We start from the raw sequence: 18,555 nt of genomic DNA on the forward strand, positions 1-18,555 counted from the left end.
AGCTGACCTAGAGTCCTTTGCTATCCCTTTAATTGTATCTGATATAGATGCAAAGCTTGGGCTGGGAGGAAGGGGGGAAGCATTAAAACAAAGAGGCTATTTTTTTAGAGGACCAAGAAAACTACTCCCGCACTCCACTGCCAATGCCAAAATGATCGCACAAAGGCGCATTTCATTACTGAAATTTCATCACGCCAGCGTGATTAAACGCTAGAGAGAGGAGGGGGGTGGGGGTCTATGCGAGAAGGCTTGTAAGCTATAACTCTGAAGATTAACCATTTATTGGCAGGGCTGCTCTGAACACGTATCACATTCCTTGTGGCTTTAATGCCTGACAGTTGATTATCACATCTCTTCACTGTGATTTATCAAGATTGCCTCTGAAACCACTCCCTTTTGAAACATCAACAGTTTCGATCTCTGCATTCCATGGGCACATAGGAAGACATCATTAGTGGATGCAACATACATTAAGCAAATGCTTCTGTCTAGGTTGAAAAAACTCGAAAGGCAGAGGAAATGTTCTGTGATGGTTTCATTTTCCTTTACTAGCAACATAGGGTAGTACTCTGAAACTCCTGTTGTACCTGATGGGACTTTCCCCAGGGGCTTTTGCAAGCTTTAACCTTGTTCCCTATATTCTTTAATATCCACATTCAGCCATGGGGAAAGATCATGCAAAGTTCTTGAGTGTGGAGTTATCAGGATAATGACAACACTCAGCTCTATTACTTGCATACACTGAATTCAGGAACAGTATTTGACTCCCTGAACTACTGGCTAATGTTACTGGGTAGATGAGGGCCAGGAAATCGAACTGAATCCTGAGAAGTCAAAGGTTTTGATAACTGGTAAATCAAGGTATGTTGAAACAGGAGAATTACCTGTTCTTCATAGGTTGGCGTTCTCTTTGAAGGGTTAGTTGTACAAACTGGGCACTTTTCTTGATCTTGCCTTCCTACTAGACTCTTCATTAGTAGCAACCACTAAGGATGCTTTCTACCAGCTTGGGTCAGCAACCACCTGTGATCTGTCATCTGAGACCAAGATTCTGCTAATGTCATCTGTGAATTTAAAATTTGGGGTGGAGAGATTTTAAAGAGTTAACTAGTTTTAATGGAGGTTTGTGGTTATTTTATTGGAGATGGTTTCCAGGATTTTGCACAAGTTGGAAGAGAGATTCAAAACTATTTTAAAAAGACAAGTAAAGACAATGAATGCCCATTTTAAAAGATAAGCATATCAAGTAAAAGATGGCATCCATCCTCTTCCATATAAGGCGTTTTAAAGATTTGATCCAAATGGCTGCTGGTTTGTTTTGTTCAGGACCAAGTATGTCCTTTAGTTTGATCTATTCCCTTGAGACACCCCAAAGAGCTTTTTTTTATATATAGGAAGAGCCACTACAGCAAAGTTTAAGAACCTCTCTTCCTGCTATTTCAGGAAGAAATGAGGTGTCTATTGCACATCTACAGCTGTAACTTTAGTTGGAAAGAGGTGCATTCAAAGCACAGACTATACCTATGTGTGTCAAGCCGATTCCTCACTAGGTAAGAGGCTCATCAAGGCAACTGTGCTTCCTGCTACAGAACTGCCACTGTAAGGGGATCCTGTTGATTGATAAGGAGCTGGGGCAGGAGCAGGGAACAATGGGAGATTTGATTAAAGTTGCTCTGTGATACTCCTGAGAAGCCCACAGAGCCAGTCCTGATCAGAGGGGGAATTGGGGTTTCCAAGGCAACTCGCTCCCAAGCACAAAGGCATGTCTGTCTGCTGACAGGCAACAGAAATGTCTCCTCTACCACTGGCCCCTAGAAAAGGGCGTAGGTTGGGAGGGAAAAGGCTCTCAGTTGCTGTGGAGGACATCTGGAAGCCTGGCAGCTGCAGCATCACTTTAAAATAGCTTCAGTATAATACACTGGGCAAAAGCAAACGCTGCAGAAGCTGCTCTTGTCTCTCGCTGTAAATTTTTAGATGTGGAGATTCAAAGGCTGCAGACACTCCATTTTTCTCAGTAAGCTAGCAAAAGACTAAGTGGCAAGGATGTTTAGGATGGAAAAGATCATGGGAGGCTGAGTTGCAAGCCTGAGCACTAAAAATAAGGGGAAAAGACCAAGAACTCTTACTTGCAAGAAGGAAGGAACAACAGAGTAACGGGATAAGGATATTAGTATTTATTTACACAAAAATAAAAATGTTTGTGGGAAAGGGGAGCCGAAGTACGGAAAGGAAGCTGGTCAATCCGTGATAATTAATTCATCCACACCCCAGTCTTCATAACTTCCATCTGGCAGGTACCTGCGGATAATTATGGGAATCTTCCGAGCTCTGCAAGAAGGAAAGAGGACAGTTCCATCATTATCACTGAAGCTGTCAAAGAGGTATAGCATCCTAGTCACGTTCCGTGTTTCTTGAGACAGTAGTATAATGAATACTGTCACAATCCCCTTACAAAGGCATCTCATAGAAAGCACCAAATGATCCATGAAGCTGAGCAGGAAATGCTCAGGACACAGCTAACAGTGCAGAATCCCAACCCAGAAGCAAGTTAAACCAACAATGAACAGGTGGAGAAACAAGTGAATAAAGAGCCTAGTTGGGGGTCACAAATAGCCTCATGAATAAAGGCAACTATCTGCTAGAGTTTAAAGCATTTGCACACTTTACCAACAACTGTAATGCACCCCTACCCCACCCCCAAACTGAACACAATAGCTGTTAAAAGCTCTTAAAAAAGTGAACAATTCAATAATGAAAGCAAAGAAGCATAAATCCAGTTTAATCTAAGAAAGACTTTTTAAGGTCAACGATGCAATTAACCAGCTTGGAATTTGTCCAGAAAAACCAAGCTAACAACTTTGGAACATACAGAAAACAAAAACAGAAATCTTTAAAAATCACAAGAATGCATTACAGTGGTCAGAAGCTTTATCTAACAACGGCATCTCTGGCACCAAGCCCCCACAACACAAAGCATCGCTGATTCAGAGAGCTTCCCCACAGCTCCAGTCAACCCTAAAGCTTGGATAATTTCAAGTTTGACCACACAAACTTCCATTCCCATAAAGTTATGCACACGTAGATGCACAGATGTATTGTATGGAAAGTAAGAACCAGATTTTGCATCTATAGTAGTCCCGTGGCACAGAGCGGTAAGCTGCAGTACTGCAGTCTGCTCACAACCTGAGTTTGATTCCGACGGAAGTCGGTTTCAGGTAGCTGGCTCAAGGTTGACTCAGCCTTCCATCCTTCCGAGGTCGGTAAAATGAGTACCCAGCTTGCTGGGGGTAAAGGGAAAATGACTGGGGAAGGCAATGGCAAACCACCCCGTAAACATAGTCTGCCTAGTAAACGTCATGATGCGACGTCACCCCATGGGTCAGTAATGACCCAGTAAAGACCTTTACCTTTTATAGAGAAAGGCAGGCTGTAAATTCAATAATAAAAAATGTGTTTGACATTAATGAGAAAAGGGTGATTGACTTAACGCTTTCTTCTTGCCAGTTCTGCTGTAATATGCGCAACTGGATTAATGAATCACAGATGACAGCAGAAGTGGAGGAAACGAGAGGTTCAAGTCATTTGCACTTTCTGTCCTAGCTTCTATTACAACCTTCTAACTAATGACGGGTTCTGCTGATTTTTGTTTTAAAAGAAAACACCACTAACCATTGATTACTTTTCAGCTTGGAGCTCAAGTACCAATCTGTTTTAAGAAACAGCTAAAAAGAGTCTAACATACTGAAAAAGGAAATGTGTGCAGTTTCAAGTTTTTGAGAAAACTTCAGAACCTTCACAGCAGTAAATCATCACAAAAACCAGCTATTAAAAAACCTACATGTGATCTTCCTATGAAGCTATAGAAGTGCAGTATTATTTTTATAGTACATGCAGGCAGACCTACAGTACAAAATCCTCTTCTTGTTGGCTTAAGGCAATATACACTGCTTCAAGAGCTATTTATTGTATGGCAGCTGAGAGGGGATGTGTTCTATGATAAGTCATATGCATCAGCATGCTGCTAGAATTCCCCCCTCACTTACTTCAGCTCTTTCATTGCAATCAGCAAGGGGTCAGTCTCTCCTTCCAGTTCTACCATCACCGGGGCACACATGCTAAGGGGAAAAAAGATTCCAGAATCATTACATAAATGGGGATACACTCTGGCACACTATAAAGGCGTATGTCGTATTTGTCAGACATGCCCATTATTTTGATAAATGCCATTAAACAAGTCTTACATGTGTCACCAAAACTCTGCTTTTTAGGATTTCTGTAGATGCAAGGGTGGAAGGCAGTCCATAAATCATGTGTATTAACTGTGTTAAATGTTTGCCATTTTAAAGCTTTGGTTATATACGGTTTAGGCTCAAAAGGTTACAGGAGTATTGCAAAAAGAATCTCCCAAGAACAGGGCAACAACATCTCTCTACATAGACACTGACCAGTGTTTTGCAGTGCCTTATCTTGAGCAGAAGGAGGCAAGGCTTTCCACTCCAGCATACTCAGAATGTAAAGCGGAAAGTCCCCATTCTCTAAAAGATATCAGGTACCCCAACTATCAATGTAAATCAATCTTTCTGTTTTCAGTACCTGTATTTCTAAAGCTGGTTCAGTGTAGTGGCTAAGAGACAAATCAGGAATACCCAAGTTAAAATCTCACATAAACGCATGAAAAACACATGAAAACATGAAGCTGTCTTATACTGAATCAGACTCTTGGTCCATCAAAGTCAGTATTCTCTACTCAGACCAGCAGCGGCTCTCCAAGGTTTCAAACAGAGGTCTTTCATATCACCTACTTGCCTAGTCCCTTTAACTGGAGAGACCGGGGATTGCACTTGGGACCTTCTGCAAGTCAAGCAGATGCTCTACCACTGAGCCACGGCCCCTCACCTCTACCATGAGGTCATTAGGTAACCTTAGGGAAGCTACTCTTTTAATCGCAACTCTTCATCAACACTATGGAGACGACACTAACCTACTTTCCAGGGTTATTATAAGGATTACATCAGGAAATGCCTGAAGTACTTTGAACACTCAGTTAGCATTGATATAATGCTTTTATCACCTCATCCTGAAGCTTCCCCTTCCTCTTGTCCATAGTACCCATGGTATTCAGGACAAATATGCTCCCATTTGTCATCCAAACAGCATCCCTCCCCTACATTCCCTTGCAAAAACACCAGTTCTTATCTAGTAAAATGATTGTATAAGCAGTGATGTGGGGCAGAATATTTCTGAAACTGGAAACTTTTCCAATGCTATATTTTTTCGTGAAATGTTTTGGACCTCACATATGTAAATTTAGTCTACAGTTGTCAGGGCTGTTGTGCTACAAATCAATCATGTCAGATGGGTTAAATGTGGATATGAAGCATGGGCAAGCCCCAGTGCTTGTTGTATTTGCCTTCTTTTGCTAATATTATTTAAATCTGAATAGGAGAAACTTCCTGAAAAAATTCCAGATGTTCAATTTTTTGCACAAAACCCATATCACTCTGTATAAGTAACATCAATATATCGAAGAAAGAAAAAGGACAAATATTTAGAAGCTTGGGACCACATTTTTCATTTCTTCTGAGGACAAAAGGGACTCAAGCCAATACAGCCAGGCACCTAGACAGTTTCATTTTAACATTTATGAATGTTTGCACAATCATAATGTTAGCGAAGATACTGGATTTTGTTATTAGACTACTTGAATTTGTAGCCTTTTGCTAAAACATGTATGCTGTACACCACTCTAATATTAGCTGTTTCTCCACAGCTGGTTGAGTGAAAGTGAAAAGCACATCCTCAGCAAAAAGGCTAAGCTTGCTATGTGGCCCTAACCACTGGAAGCTCCTGCAGGCCAACATTTTGTACTCAGAACAAAGCAGTTGATACAGCAACATGTAACACCTGAGGGACAGGGAACGAATACTTCTTAAGAAGATTTTCTCCTACCTAATTTAAATGATGTATCTATAACGGCGTGCTAGAATGAAAAGATACCTAATTTCTTCAATGTGCATACATTACACAGACAATATATGAGGGATTGGAATTATTTTGGAAATAATGAGGGAGAGTAGAACAAAGGTGCAGTTTTACTGCTCATGGGAAAATGCTTCTAGGAGGAAATTAGAGTTTTGATTGGCTGTCATCCCTTGTGCATCTCTCACTTTGGAAGCAGGAGATAACACTGCTTCTGCAGTCTGATGCAAGCCTGAACAATTCATTCTTCATGAACTGCCTGCAACCCAGTGAAAAACAGTGTGGTGTAGCGGCTCAAGTTTGGGACTAGTATCTGAGAGATCCAGGTTCAAATCCTCACTCTACCATACACTCAGCCTAACCTACCTCACAGTTTGTTGTGAGAATGACAGAGGGAGGAGAACAATAAGCTACTTTGAGTCCCCCCATTGGGGTGAAAGGTAGAGTATAAATGAAATAAACAGACTATTACATAGATACATGGAAGGCAATCATGGAGAGTAATGTAGTGATACCAGAGCTTTCTGGATCCAGGAGATGCCCCATACCTGCTCGTTTTAATTTGAGAGATTTGCCATTGATAAAAACACCAAATCTATTGGTGGGGGGATCAGAACTGGGGCAGTGTTGGATGGAAAGAAATAGAAATTTACAGAAGATAATTTCTATAGATGCCCATTGGCTCATCATTTCCTTTTTAACACATGGACCAAAAGGACTTACGCTATCTGGAGGGCACGGGTGCCAAGAACTCTGGCCCGCTCATATTTGGTCATATAGGGTGTGGTGATCCGTTTCTGGTTTGCCTGCTGCCGCTCTCCAGATGGCAGGATTTCCACATTTTCCTGACCCTCCTGCAGAACAAATGTAAGGAACTGTAAGCACATGCACAGGTTCATATATGCCAAGTTATATGTGCTAGTAATTAGAGCTGCTTGAGTATTAACTTTAAATATATACAGGATTTGAATTAAGTATGTTAAGTAAAGCTCTGAAAAAAGGAATACCATTTGAGAAAAATATCCTTATAATATATAAGCCTGCCAACTTGTCATTTGAAAACAAGCTAAAGGACTGTATGTTTCCCTTAATAAACTCAAATTTATTTCTAACCTAAATCACATATCATACCTGAGCCTAAAGTACTATTAGAAGACGACAATTGCTGTAGGAGCTGGAATTATGAAAGATTATGGGATGGAGCCACTGTTGATGCTTGCTCTTTAGCTCCCGGAGTGACACGTGTGCCATGGCAAACATGCACAGAAATGAGAAAGGAACTATCTGCTAAGACATACCTTGGGGCACTGCACACAAATGATATTTGGGTGAGATCTCTAAAGGTTGAAGTGACATACCTCCTCTGCATTTTCCAGATCATCTAGTCCTTCATCTTCTTCCACATCATCAAAATCATCTCCATCAAAACTGGTGAAAGGAATGTATAAAAGCTTAACATAAGATTCCAGGGCTGAGGCCTTCCTTGTATACAAGTGCCCTCTTATTTACTTTCACAACCGTGGCTTATTAATTATCCAAATAACTCTTTAAATAGTTGGAATACTAGAAGACCCCCTAGAGACCAAACAGGCTAAACCTTCTATATTCTTCTTCACCTAATAAAACCAATCTATCTCACAGATAAGTCTTTTCTAGTCATTTTGAAGAGGGGCCACAGTAAATAAGTGCTACCAGTAATGGGTCATCTTTCTCACGCACAACCAACCCGCAATAATTCTGCAGGAGAGAATTAGTTTTGCATACAAATTATCCCAAACTCAATATTCAGCCACTGCTCTTAAAACAAAACGCCAAGAGCCAGTCCAGGAAAGGCCTCTGCCAATCACAGGGAACAACACTAGTCTAGGTGGGCCACAGATCTATCCCGGTGCAACTACTTCCTCCACCTCTGAGACTATAACCACAGAAGGCATGTACGGAAACTGCGCGTTTGCTGTGGAAGCTTTGCTTCCCAATGTATACTTGTGCTTAGGTGGGGAGAGGATTTACCCAGTGTGTGTGTTAAGTGCCGTCAAGTCGCTTCCAACTCATGGCGACCCTATGAATGAAAGCCCTCCAAAATGTCCTATATTACATCCTTGCTCAGACCTTGCAAATTGAGGGCTGTGGCTTCCTTTCTTGAGTCAATCCATCTCTTGTTGGGTCTTCCTCTTTTCCTGCTGCCCTCAACTTTTCCTAGCATGACTGTCTTTTCCAGTGACTCTTGTCGTCTCATGACGTGACCAAAATACGACAGCCTCAGTTGAGTCATTTTAGCTTCTAGGGTCAGTTCAGGCTTGATTTGCTCTATAACCCACTGGTTTTTTTTTTTTGGCAGTCCACGGAATCCGTAACCCTCTCCTCCAACACCGCCTTTCAAAGGAATCTACTTTCTTCCTATCAGCTTTCTTCACTGTCCAGCTTTTTCACACCCATACATAGTTTTTACCCAGTGGCCTAGGTGAAAACATACACTGCACATGGTCAGAAACACTCTCTTCTTCACTAGCTGATTCCAGCGCCCTGTGCCCGGTCTCGAGGCCTCCCTGGCCCGGCCCGCAGCAACCTGCCGGGAGTCCTCCCCCCGACGGCCTCCACCGCTGGTGATCTGGGCCCCCAACCGCCGCTCCCCTCTCGCACACTTACTTGTCTTCATTATCAGACATGTTGCAGTTTTTCCGGGACCGAGGCGCAAACTCTCGCGAGACCAGCCAAGCAACACAAACTAGCCCTCGGAGGAGAACCGGGGCACAAACGCTCGCGAGACCAGCCAAGCAACACAAACTAGCCCTCGGACGAGACCTATGGAAACGAGGACTGCCGTGGCCGGGGCTGACGTTGCCGGAAGTGAGTCGGTTGCCATAGTAGCGGGAGCCGCCGGCTCGTTCAGGGGCAGGGAAAATAAAAATAGGTTGTCATGGTAACGGGAGCCGCCAGCTCGGGTAAGAGCAGCGAAACAGCGTGGAAGTGTCTCTAGCAGCGCTCTCTCTCTCTCCCCCCCCCGGGCTGCCTTCCGTAGCGGAACCCTTTCGGGAACGGGATTTCGGAGATGATGGAAACTGGGTTCCCAAGGTGTGCTGCGAAACGTTTGGGCGGCAATAACGAAACATGGGCCATTTATGCAGGGAAATTGGTTCTTGTAGGTTATCCGGGCTGTGTAACCGTGGTTACACCGTTTGAGCTGAATCATTGTCCTGCAAAAAGTAACATAGGTAATGTGCTAGCCATTGTCCTGTAAGTATCCAGATAATGTGCTAATGAGGGTGTGGTCTGTTAATATGGAACCATTGTATCCTGAAGTGATCTGTTAATGTGTGAAATCCAAAGCTAATCTGCATGGCTGTTGTGGACTGTAGTCCATATTATATTATATGAACTCTGACCGTGAAAGCCTTCGACAATATTATGCAAGGAAAGTTTCCCCTTGGATTTGCCACTTCATCGATGCACGTTTTCCCCATCCGAATTCTCAAAACTCTACATGGGGATTATCCATGCAGATTAGCTTTGGATTTCACACATTAACAGATCACTTCAGGATACAATGGTTCCATATTAACATACCATACCCTCATTAGCACATTATCTTGATACTTACAGGACAATGATTTGCACATTACCTTTAATACTTTGCAGGACAATGACTCAGCTCAAACCAAACTCCTTTCTGACTATATATTACTCTTCCTTCACACTTGACACTGTCCTTCAGTGTTACTCCTCTGAAGATGCCTGCCACAGTTGTGGGCGAAACGTCAGGAAAGAAAATACCAAGACCACGGTCACACAGCCCGGATAACCTACAAGAACCAATGAACTCTACATGGGGGCTTATTTTTGAGGTGTAAGAATTTGGATGGGGAAAATGTGCATCTAGAGAGCAGCAAATCCAAGGCAAAAAAAAACTCCTGGGCATAAATGGCCATGATTTCACCCAACTATCCTTCAGTTGTCGCCCCCGAACTTTGGCAACGTAAGCTGCCTCGTGACGTGTGGGAAGGAAGGAAATGCTAATTTTAATATTTTTAAAAATTATTAAAAGGTTACAGTAGTAGAAAAGAGCAAGAGTCCAGTAGCACCTTAAAGACTAACAAAAATATTTTCTGGCAGGGTATGAGCTTTCGTGAGCCACACGAAAGCTCATACTCTGCCAGAAAATATTTTTGTTAGTCTTTAAGGTGCTACTGGACTCTTGCCCTTTTCTATTACTGCTGACAGACTCACACGGCTACCCACTGTGAATTAAAAGGTTACAATTATTGTTACTATTTTGTTCTTCTTTCCAGTCTGTATTTGTGGTCCAAAGACTGGGAGAATAAGATGTCCCAGAAATAGACCAAAGCACATGTTGTGAGGAAAATATGCATTTGCATAAGTGGATAAAAGCAACAATGTGTGGAATGCATTTTAATATTAAGTTAACTTTATTTATTTTTTGTCTTCAAGGTATCCAAACTTAATATTTGCATTGTGAACCTTTTGGGAATACTGATGTATTCTGACGAAGTTGATGTAACCTACCCAAAGGCTACGGCTCTTTTTATGGATGGCAGTCATCATATACACCAGTGGTTTCCAAGTGGGCAATACCACCCCCTGGGGGGCGGTGGAATTACCTATGGGGGCACTAAGATGCAAGAGGGCAGCAGGGGGGTGCTAGACGTGGGCCCCTTCAACTGTGTTGTTCACTAATTTACAATAGATTAAGCTATGGCACCATGCTGGCAAATTTGGTGGAAACTATCAGACTTTGAAGAGCTGGTACCACTGGATCAAGTTCTTCAGTTTAGTTGAATAAATTTCAACTAAAAAGTTTTAATTTGATTTTGAATAGATGCACAATTAATTGTTACTGTTTTGAAATTTTATTGTTATTATCTTCTTTAGTAAGTCATGCAAACCCCTATTTTGAATCATGCTTTTTATAGGATAGGGTAGGTGGCGTTGGGGTTGAGTTTGTGGGACCAAGGGGGCAGTGGCCTGAAAAGTTTGGGAACCACTGATATACAAAAACGGTTCTTGTGGTCCTTCCGGCTGCTACTCTCAAGGGACCTTTCAACAGTCTAATTAAATAAGTCAGGTTTAGATTTATTAGTTGTAGGATCATGGAGCTGTCAAAATGACATCAAGTCCAACCTGCCACAATATAAGAACAATCTTCTCCTCAGTCCCCTCACTGGTCAATTTATGCAGCAAGATGATTCTTTACAATAAAGTGGCTGCAAAAAGCATTAACTCCGGTTGTCCCAAGTAAGCCAAGTCACACATGGCAGGGGCAGACAACTCCACCCTCTCAGTCTCTTGCCAACCTGGTCCAGGTCCTGTGTGCTCTTACTTGGGAGTAAGACCCATTGCATTCTCTATTTTATTTCTGAGTAAACATGCCTGCAATTGGACTGCACATATGGCAATAAATCAGACCCTATGTATGAGGTCAGACTTCTGTATTTATACAAGATATGAGGTTAGGTTTTACAAAAGATAAATCACTTTTTCAACTAATGTTGTTAGATAATAATGATCATTTAATATCCAAGATTTACAAGATGTTATTGACTTTGTATACTGAACAAGACCTTGTTAAACCAACAATGATAACTTGGGCACAAACTTTGGGCCATGAAATACACATGTACAAATGGGAAAGATTGTGGTTAAAGGATATGAAATATATATATTCACAATCTTTGAGAGAGAATATATATAAAATGATGTACAGATGGTATTTAACACCAAAGAAATTAGCCAAAATGTATGGAAATATGTCACCGAACTGCTGGAAATGTCAAAAAGAAGTGGGTTCTTTTCATCATGTTTGGTCGCTATGTGAGAAGGCTAAGAATTATTGGGATATGATTTACAATGAATTAAGGCTGGTATTACAACAAAATATCCCCAAAACAGCAGAAATGATGCTGTTGAGTATAATACCTGATACCATAGTGAACCAGAGACCTTTTTTGATGTATGCTACTACCGCCGCCAGAATGGTATATGCCAGGAGATGGAAAATGACGGATATACCACATAAATCGGAGTGGATTGAAAAAATGATGGAATTAGTAGAAGTGGCAAAACTTACGGCGTCGATAAATCAAAAGGACGATAATGAATTTGCAAAAGAATAGGAGGCATGGTCTAATTATTGTAGAAATGAATTTAAGTGTGATTTTAACAAACATATTTTGATCGAATTCAGAGTGGATGTATTGGATACGGATGTTTCTGTTATAATTGAATTAGATAAATAATACAAAGAGAGAAACAATGTAATTTAAAGGATCAGAGGAGGGGAAGTTAAAGAATTATACTTTTTAATATGTGAAATTAAATGTATAATGATTTGGGAAAAATAAAAAAAATTATTAAAAAAAAAAAGTATGAGGTCAGACTTGTCCTGTGACTGCCTAAAGAATATTTTGGTAGCATCCACTCAACACCTTCTTTTAGTAATAACTGGTTCCACAGAGTAAGGGGGGAACTGTTTATGCGTAAGATCGATCACTGCTCATACCCAAGCATACTCTATTATGGCTCTTACCTTGTGGACTGGCCTGCCTGACAAAGTCAGGAAAGCCCTATACTTGAATTATTTCACAGAATGTGCAAAGCAGAAATGTTCAGGAGGGCATTTTTTTTACAAAGGGGTTAGAAGTGCAGTGTAATGGAACAGCTCAGATAGTTGATTTTACAAAGGATAGGATTGTAGTCTACTGCAGTGTTTACTGTATGCATAACTTCCCTTTTTTTTTTACTGCAGTGTCTTCTGCCTTACCTTGTAATCTACTTTTTACCTTAGATAGTTTTCTAATTCTATAATCTTAGTCCTGCTGAATTTATTGGGATTCTTATGCTGTCAAAGAGAATTGCTTTTCTTATTTTATAATCCCCCTTGAGCCAGGTGGGCTATAAATGAAGTAAATAAATAAATAAACATATTGACGTTTTTTAATTTTAAAAAAGTATGGTAGAATGACTGGGGGTGGAGATAGAACATGCCTTTGAGTAGTAGTACCATGACTCAGACCAATGTGGAGATTTAACAGGTCCAGATTAACAGTACTAACTACAGAAAATACCTCTCTTCGCTTCTAAAGGTGCCACAATGGCTTCCCGAGAGAGGACCACACCTGCTGTGGCAAAAGGCACTGGGTTCTGGCATGCTCCCATCGTAACCAAATACAGCCAAGAAACACAGGAGTTATTAAAAGGTAATTTGAAAGAAAAAGCAGTTAAGAACAAGAATGAATGCTTAGAGTCCTTGGCCAGCAATTGCACATCCTGTTTTCATTTGGCCATGGGACTCATCTAAGCATCAGTTTGAATGTACTTCCTTGCACCTGGGTCCTTTGCCTCTTTTGTAGGTTGCACTCCACTGAGGCATTCCATTCATGGAAGTCATTGGGAGTTTTCACATAAGGATTTTAACACATATCTTTTATGTTTCAGTGATGATGCAAGAATCCAAACTAACAAACTTCCAGCAACGTCATCTCGGAAACTGTATGAAACGTGAGTCATAGAATCATAGAGTTGGAAGGGACCACCAGGGTCATCTAGTCCAACCCCCTGCACAATGCAGGAAATTCACAACTACTTCCCCCACACACACCCAATGACCCCTACTCCATGCCCATTCTTAGAGCCACCCTTTTCTCTATGTAGTGCAGCAGAGGTGCTGGTTATTGTTATTTCCCAGATTCCTAAATTTGTTTCAGCAGCATTCACATCACATGAGCCATCGTCAAAGAAACAAATCATCTTGGCATGGGGCAATGTATAATGGGCTCAAAAGGTCAAAAAGAATAAGTCATGGATGGTGGCTTCTTTCCCGACTCTAGTTGTAGCTCTCCCTGTAAACTCAAAAGCAAGGCTGCCCTGTCATTCTAATCACTGCTGTGTAGGCTCTTCAGTATATACTATAAAATAATTGTGGTGGGGGGAGGTTTTTTTAAAGGTAAAACCAGGAATCTAAAAATCGTTCAAGCAAGAAGATTCCATGTTCGATAGTGTATATCTTGCTCCACTGTATATTCACAGCCAGAGACCCTACTAAGAAGGTGCAGCTTGAACACTGGCCCACTGAAGAAGGAAACAGCAGCAGCCAGAACATTTGGAGGGCTGCAGGGAAGGAATGAATCCATTGCACCAGATATGCTTGATTATTTTAACTGTGATTTTTCTTCATTTGTTTTATTTTAAATCACTTTGGAAGTCATGGTGGCTGAAAGGAGGTCTATAAATACAACAAAATAAACAAATGTTGAACTTCCACAAGGCCGTATAGCTCTTTGGTTCAAATCTGTCCTTAGTAGTGGGTCCAGAATCTTTCTAAAGACACTGTTGAGTTCACATTCAGTTCTTTTATCAGCAAGGTACAAGGTTTGCCTCCCTGATCTGCTTTCCTTTCTTAGGAGGTGCTTCATTGCCTCTCCACTGCAACCCAACATCCAGCAAAGAGCCACAGCTTCCAAAGCCTTTTTCTTCACCACCAAAGGTTTTCTTGTCAATCAGCCCATTTTCCAGACCTCACCTCCGCCCTGCTGAGGCCTGCCAGGCAGGTGATGCCTATACCCGAGAGAGATTCAGGCCGCGAGCCACCCGTAAGTGACCACACTTGCAATGGATAATCTCCCAGAAGGCAGTTTGAAAAGGTGTTAAGAAGGCAAATGATACTTAGCATTTACATGGCACTGTAACTTATTCAAAGCTCATTCATTTTCCAGTAATTGTTAAAGCTGTAAGGTTGGTCAGTTTTATATTCCAGGTTTTTTGGGGGGGGGGGCTGAGGCTGGCAGCAACTTCTCTAAGACCACCAGTGAGTTCCTGGCTGAGGCAAGATTTGAACTGGGATCTTCACCTGTGCAGTTTGCCACTGCATTATGCTAGTTCTGTTTTTACATCCCCATATGTCTGAAACCTCCAGTTAGTCAGAGCTTAGCTGGAATTTTTAGAGGAGCTTACTGAAATCTTCAGCGTTAATTTTTCCTCCTAACCTCTGCAAGCTTAAAGCATCCTGCCTTCTATCACTGATCCCCCCCTTTTTTGTTACCTATTTGTGCCCAACCAAACTTTTCTGTAGGTTCTAGCATAACTGGATGATTGATTTTGCATCAGAAGTTTTACCCCAAATATTTGTTTTCAGAACAATGCATGCAGTGCTGTCAGCACTTCTCCCTCACGCTTCACTTGTCTTTATTTGGTATTCACAGGAGACCTGGAAAAGGAGAAGGAAAGACTCCAGAATATCTTAGCAACAGGAAAGGATAAAGTGGAGGGAAAGCCCCAGAAGAAGAAGGCAGTTAAGATGGAAGAGGTGGTACCAGAACCTGACCGGTTTGAAGAATGTATGTAATCAATTTGGTTAAAAGCAGTGGTTGTTTTTGTGGCCTGGGGAGGTAAAGAGGGAGGCAGCTGTCCCCTCCTGGAGCACTGGAACTAGCCAGAGGAAAGGAGTAGGTGTGTTATCAGGCTCAGTAAGAGCTTTGACATAGGGACTCGGCTGTATTTTGCCCATCCCTTATGAACATACTCTGAGAATCAATGTCTGGGTGTGCATTGACTTGTCAAATGATTTTGCGGGCCTCTTTTCTGAATCAGATTATTTCATGTATATTTTCATTTTTTCATGAAACCTGCTTCAGCTTATGGTATAGACTGCTCCCCATGGTGATGCAGATACAAAACCAGATACAGGACTACAGGAGACTGATGAAGGAGAGGCACAGTGGACATTGCATGGGGTGGCTTCTCATCAGGGGATTCAGAGCAGAGCTGACCTTCAGTCAGGCTTGTCCAGCAAGGCCGGCAGCCAGCCAACAGTGGTGGCACAATTCAAGACTTTCCTGCCATGTTAGAAGCAGCACATACAGATAGGTTCTCATACTGCTTCCAGCCTTGGCACCTCCCTGTACACACAATACCTCATTAGATGTTACAGGGCTTTGGGGAATACTCAGGCTTGGATCCCATGTAGGATTTCCACATATGAAAGAAGATAAAGAAGAGTTGTTTTTTATACCCTGATTTTCTCCACCTTTATGGAGTCTCAAACCGCCTTCCCTTCCTCTCCCCGCAACAGAAACCTTGTGAGGTAGGTGGGGCTGAGAGAGTACAGAGAGAACTGTGACTGGCCCAAGGTCACCCAGCAAGCATCAAGTGGAGGAGCAGGGAAACAAACCCGGTTCACCTGATTAGTCTACCACTTTTAATCACTATACCACGCTGGAGGGATGGTGGTTTTGCAGATTCCCCCTCCCACTGCAGTCCCCGAACTCCCCCCCCCCATTCTGTTCCTGGAAGTCTTGTCTCCGAGGGGCTGCATTGCAGGAGGCATTCTGAGCTGAAGGAGGGAAAGAAGGCAAGATTGTTGTGCTCTGACTACTTACGTCACAAACTGTATTCATTATCTATAAGGTGTTTAAACATGAAAAACAACCATCACTGCAGAGTGGGGGGGACCTTGATTAGTTTGCTTCTATATGGGTGTGCGTGTGTGTAAACTGAGGCTTGGATCCACTGGAAATTTCTACGCTGTGATGATTCAGAGTTGAGGCAGTAGCGTTTCTGCCTTCTGGCTCCTCATCCCACATAGCATTCTTTTTGTTCCATGCTCAGTGGTGAACGAAGTAGAAGATCGGAAGAAGTTTCTGGCAGAAATGGAGGCTCTGGGACAGGGAAAGTTGTACCAAGGGATCATACTCACTGAAATATCACAGGTATCTGGCCATTTCTAATTCAGGAATCCTAGCATTTTCAGCATTGAGCAATACTAGTCCAGTTTTGTAATGGAGCAAAGATTAGGCAGGAGTGAGCGTAAGACAAAAAAAATTCTTTTTCAAATCAGTACTAGATGGGGGGAAAGCAAGGCCAGCTGTCTACTACTGCATGTTGAAAGAAAAACAATTATTGTATTCTCATTACCACCATCCCTTTTATTTGCAGAAACTACGGGAGATGGAAATCATTGATAAGCATAGAAGTGCAGAAATGAGAGAGGCAGTGGCTAAAGCCTTCAATGTAGGCAACAGGCCAGATCCTGAAAGCAGAGGTCCAGAGTAGTAGCCCTTTCCCACTCCAGAATGTGACTGTTGCATCCTTTTGCTATCACAGGGTTGGGCCTCTGCAGAAGACAGTGTCAAGAACGTTGGTGGTGCTATCCAAGGCCTTTGGCAGAAGGCAATCACAAAAGGGTTTGAACTGCTACATTTTTTGCTTGGAAACAAGATCAGGATCACACCACTCCTGGCTTTTAACAGCAGCCAGCTGGTTGTTGAATGGAACTAGTTAAGGACATAAGAATACTTTCCCTCTAAGCTGACTAGTAAGGGCTGAAAGAAAATTAATGCTGTCTGCTCCTTCAGAGGGAGACTTGACCTTGATTTAAATGTGATGCAGACTGAAGCAAAAGAACTCACCTTGTAGGGCTTTGCATTCAGGCAGTGTCTTGTTTAAACCTTTCTGTCCCCTGTGCAAAGCAGATTCGCAATGTAGCTGTTTTCCACAGATGGAGGCCCAGTTTAAATGAGATGCTGCTTGAATACAAAGCCCCGCAGGCAATTTCTTTTGCCTGAGCCTGCATCACATTTATTTCATGCTTCAAAGTGCTTCACGTAAAGTTTCTAATTTTATAGCTGCCTCAGTAAGATTGCATGCACGTCGGAACATCATGCCCAGACTAGCAAAGAGAGTCAGCCATCTTTGTTTATTCACATGTCTGCCCCCTATTTACAACTCAAGCTTACATGTTCATGGCTAATTTTTACCACGAAAGCATATGCAGGCAAGGGCCTTAACTTACCTCACTATACCCCATTTCCCAAAACACTTGTCTCCTCAGCCTGGATAATTTCTGGCACTGAAACTGAGCTGGGAGGAAAAAGTAACAGAATGTTTGATCCACAGAAAGGGGGGGCAATTCCCCCCTTTCACTGCAGACTTAGGACTCCCTCCTCGTGCCGTTTCTAGGAGTCCCCTGTTGTGCAGAAGCACCATGTGAGCAGGAACTGGGAGGTGAGGAAGTCCCACACTGCTGGTGGAAATCCCATCCATCAGTGGTGATTTACTGCAGGCTCCAAGCCTGAACGTTGAATGACAAAGTGAGAGAGGGAGAGCATTCGGCGTCTCTCATCCATGTGGCCCTTTGTTAGAAGAATTAAACTCTGCAGTGCCTGCTCTTAGGTGTGAACGGAGTACTCGTAAGAATACATGTGGCTGCTTCATCCAGTCTAGTTCGGCCCTCAGTTGCTCTGCTTTGGCTTAAAAAGATAAAGGATAACTAGTGTGGAGTCGCCAGCTGAAACGTCAGCGTCCTCCACTTTCCATTCCCTGGAAATGTCTTTAAATAGATACTCCATTTCTGCCGGAACACAGAAATAAACACTCTAACAAATGCTAAATACAATGGTTGTGTTTAATTTTTGTTCCCTATAGGTCAGTGGAGATTGTGGTTAATACAGCGTAATAACGTCCATTAAGGCCAGAGGATTTCAGATGGGAGTAGACTTGGTACCTTTTAATAGTACAAGTTTGCTTTGATTTGCAGAGGGGAAGTTGTGCTTTGGGATCAAAACTGGG

The 18,555-nt window shown here is 42.3% G+C and overlaps 2 protein-coding genes across 2 annotated transcripts; one reads left to right on the forward strand and one right to left on the reverse strand.

The window, feature by feature from the left end:
* Nucleotides 1-2,162: 2,162 nt before the first annotated feature.
* On the reverse strand, nucleotides 2,163-8,645 carry POLR2F (RNA polymerase II, I and III subunit F). The gene is made up of 5 exons (XM_056846553.1): nucleotides 8,626-8,645; nucleotides 7,338-7,461; nucleotides 6,703-6,833; nucleotides 4,044-4,115; nucleotides 2,163-2,328 (listed from the first exon to the last, which is right to left on the reverse strand). Exons 1-5 carry the CDS (start codon nucleotides 8,643-8,645, stop codon nucleotides 2,238-2,240), a joined length of 438 nt encoding a protein of 145 aa, XP_056702531.1. The 3' UTR covers nucleotides 2,163-2,237.
* A 1,313-nt stretch (nucleotides 8,646-9,958) lies between these two features.
* C3H22orf23 (chromosome 3 C22orf23 homolog) lies at nucleotides 9,959-17,102 on the forward strand. Its single transcript, XM_056847463.1, has 7 exons — nucleotides 9,959-9,971; nucleotides 13,077-13,190; nucleotides 13,429-13,491; nucleotides 14,394-14,582; nucleotides 15,192-15,326; nucleotides 16,597-16,697; nucleotides 16,924-17,102. Exons 2-7 carry the CDS (start codon nucleotides 13,085-13,087, stop codon nucleotides 17,038-17,040), a joined length of 711 nt encoding a protein of 236 aa, XP_056703441.1. The 5' UTR covers nucleotides 9,959-9,971; nucleotides 13,077-13,084; the 3' UTR covers nucleotides 17,041-17,102.
* Nucleotides 17,103-18,555: the final 1,453 nt, after the last annotated feature.

Source organism: Euleptes europaea, chromosome 3, assembly GCF_029931775.1.
Source record: "Euleptes europaea isolate rEulEur1 chromosome 3, rEulEur1.hap1, whole genome shotgun sequence".
Classification (NCBI taxonomy): Eukaryota; Metazoa; Chordata; class Lepidosauria; order Squamata; family Sphaerodactylidae; genus Euleptes; species Euleptes europaea.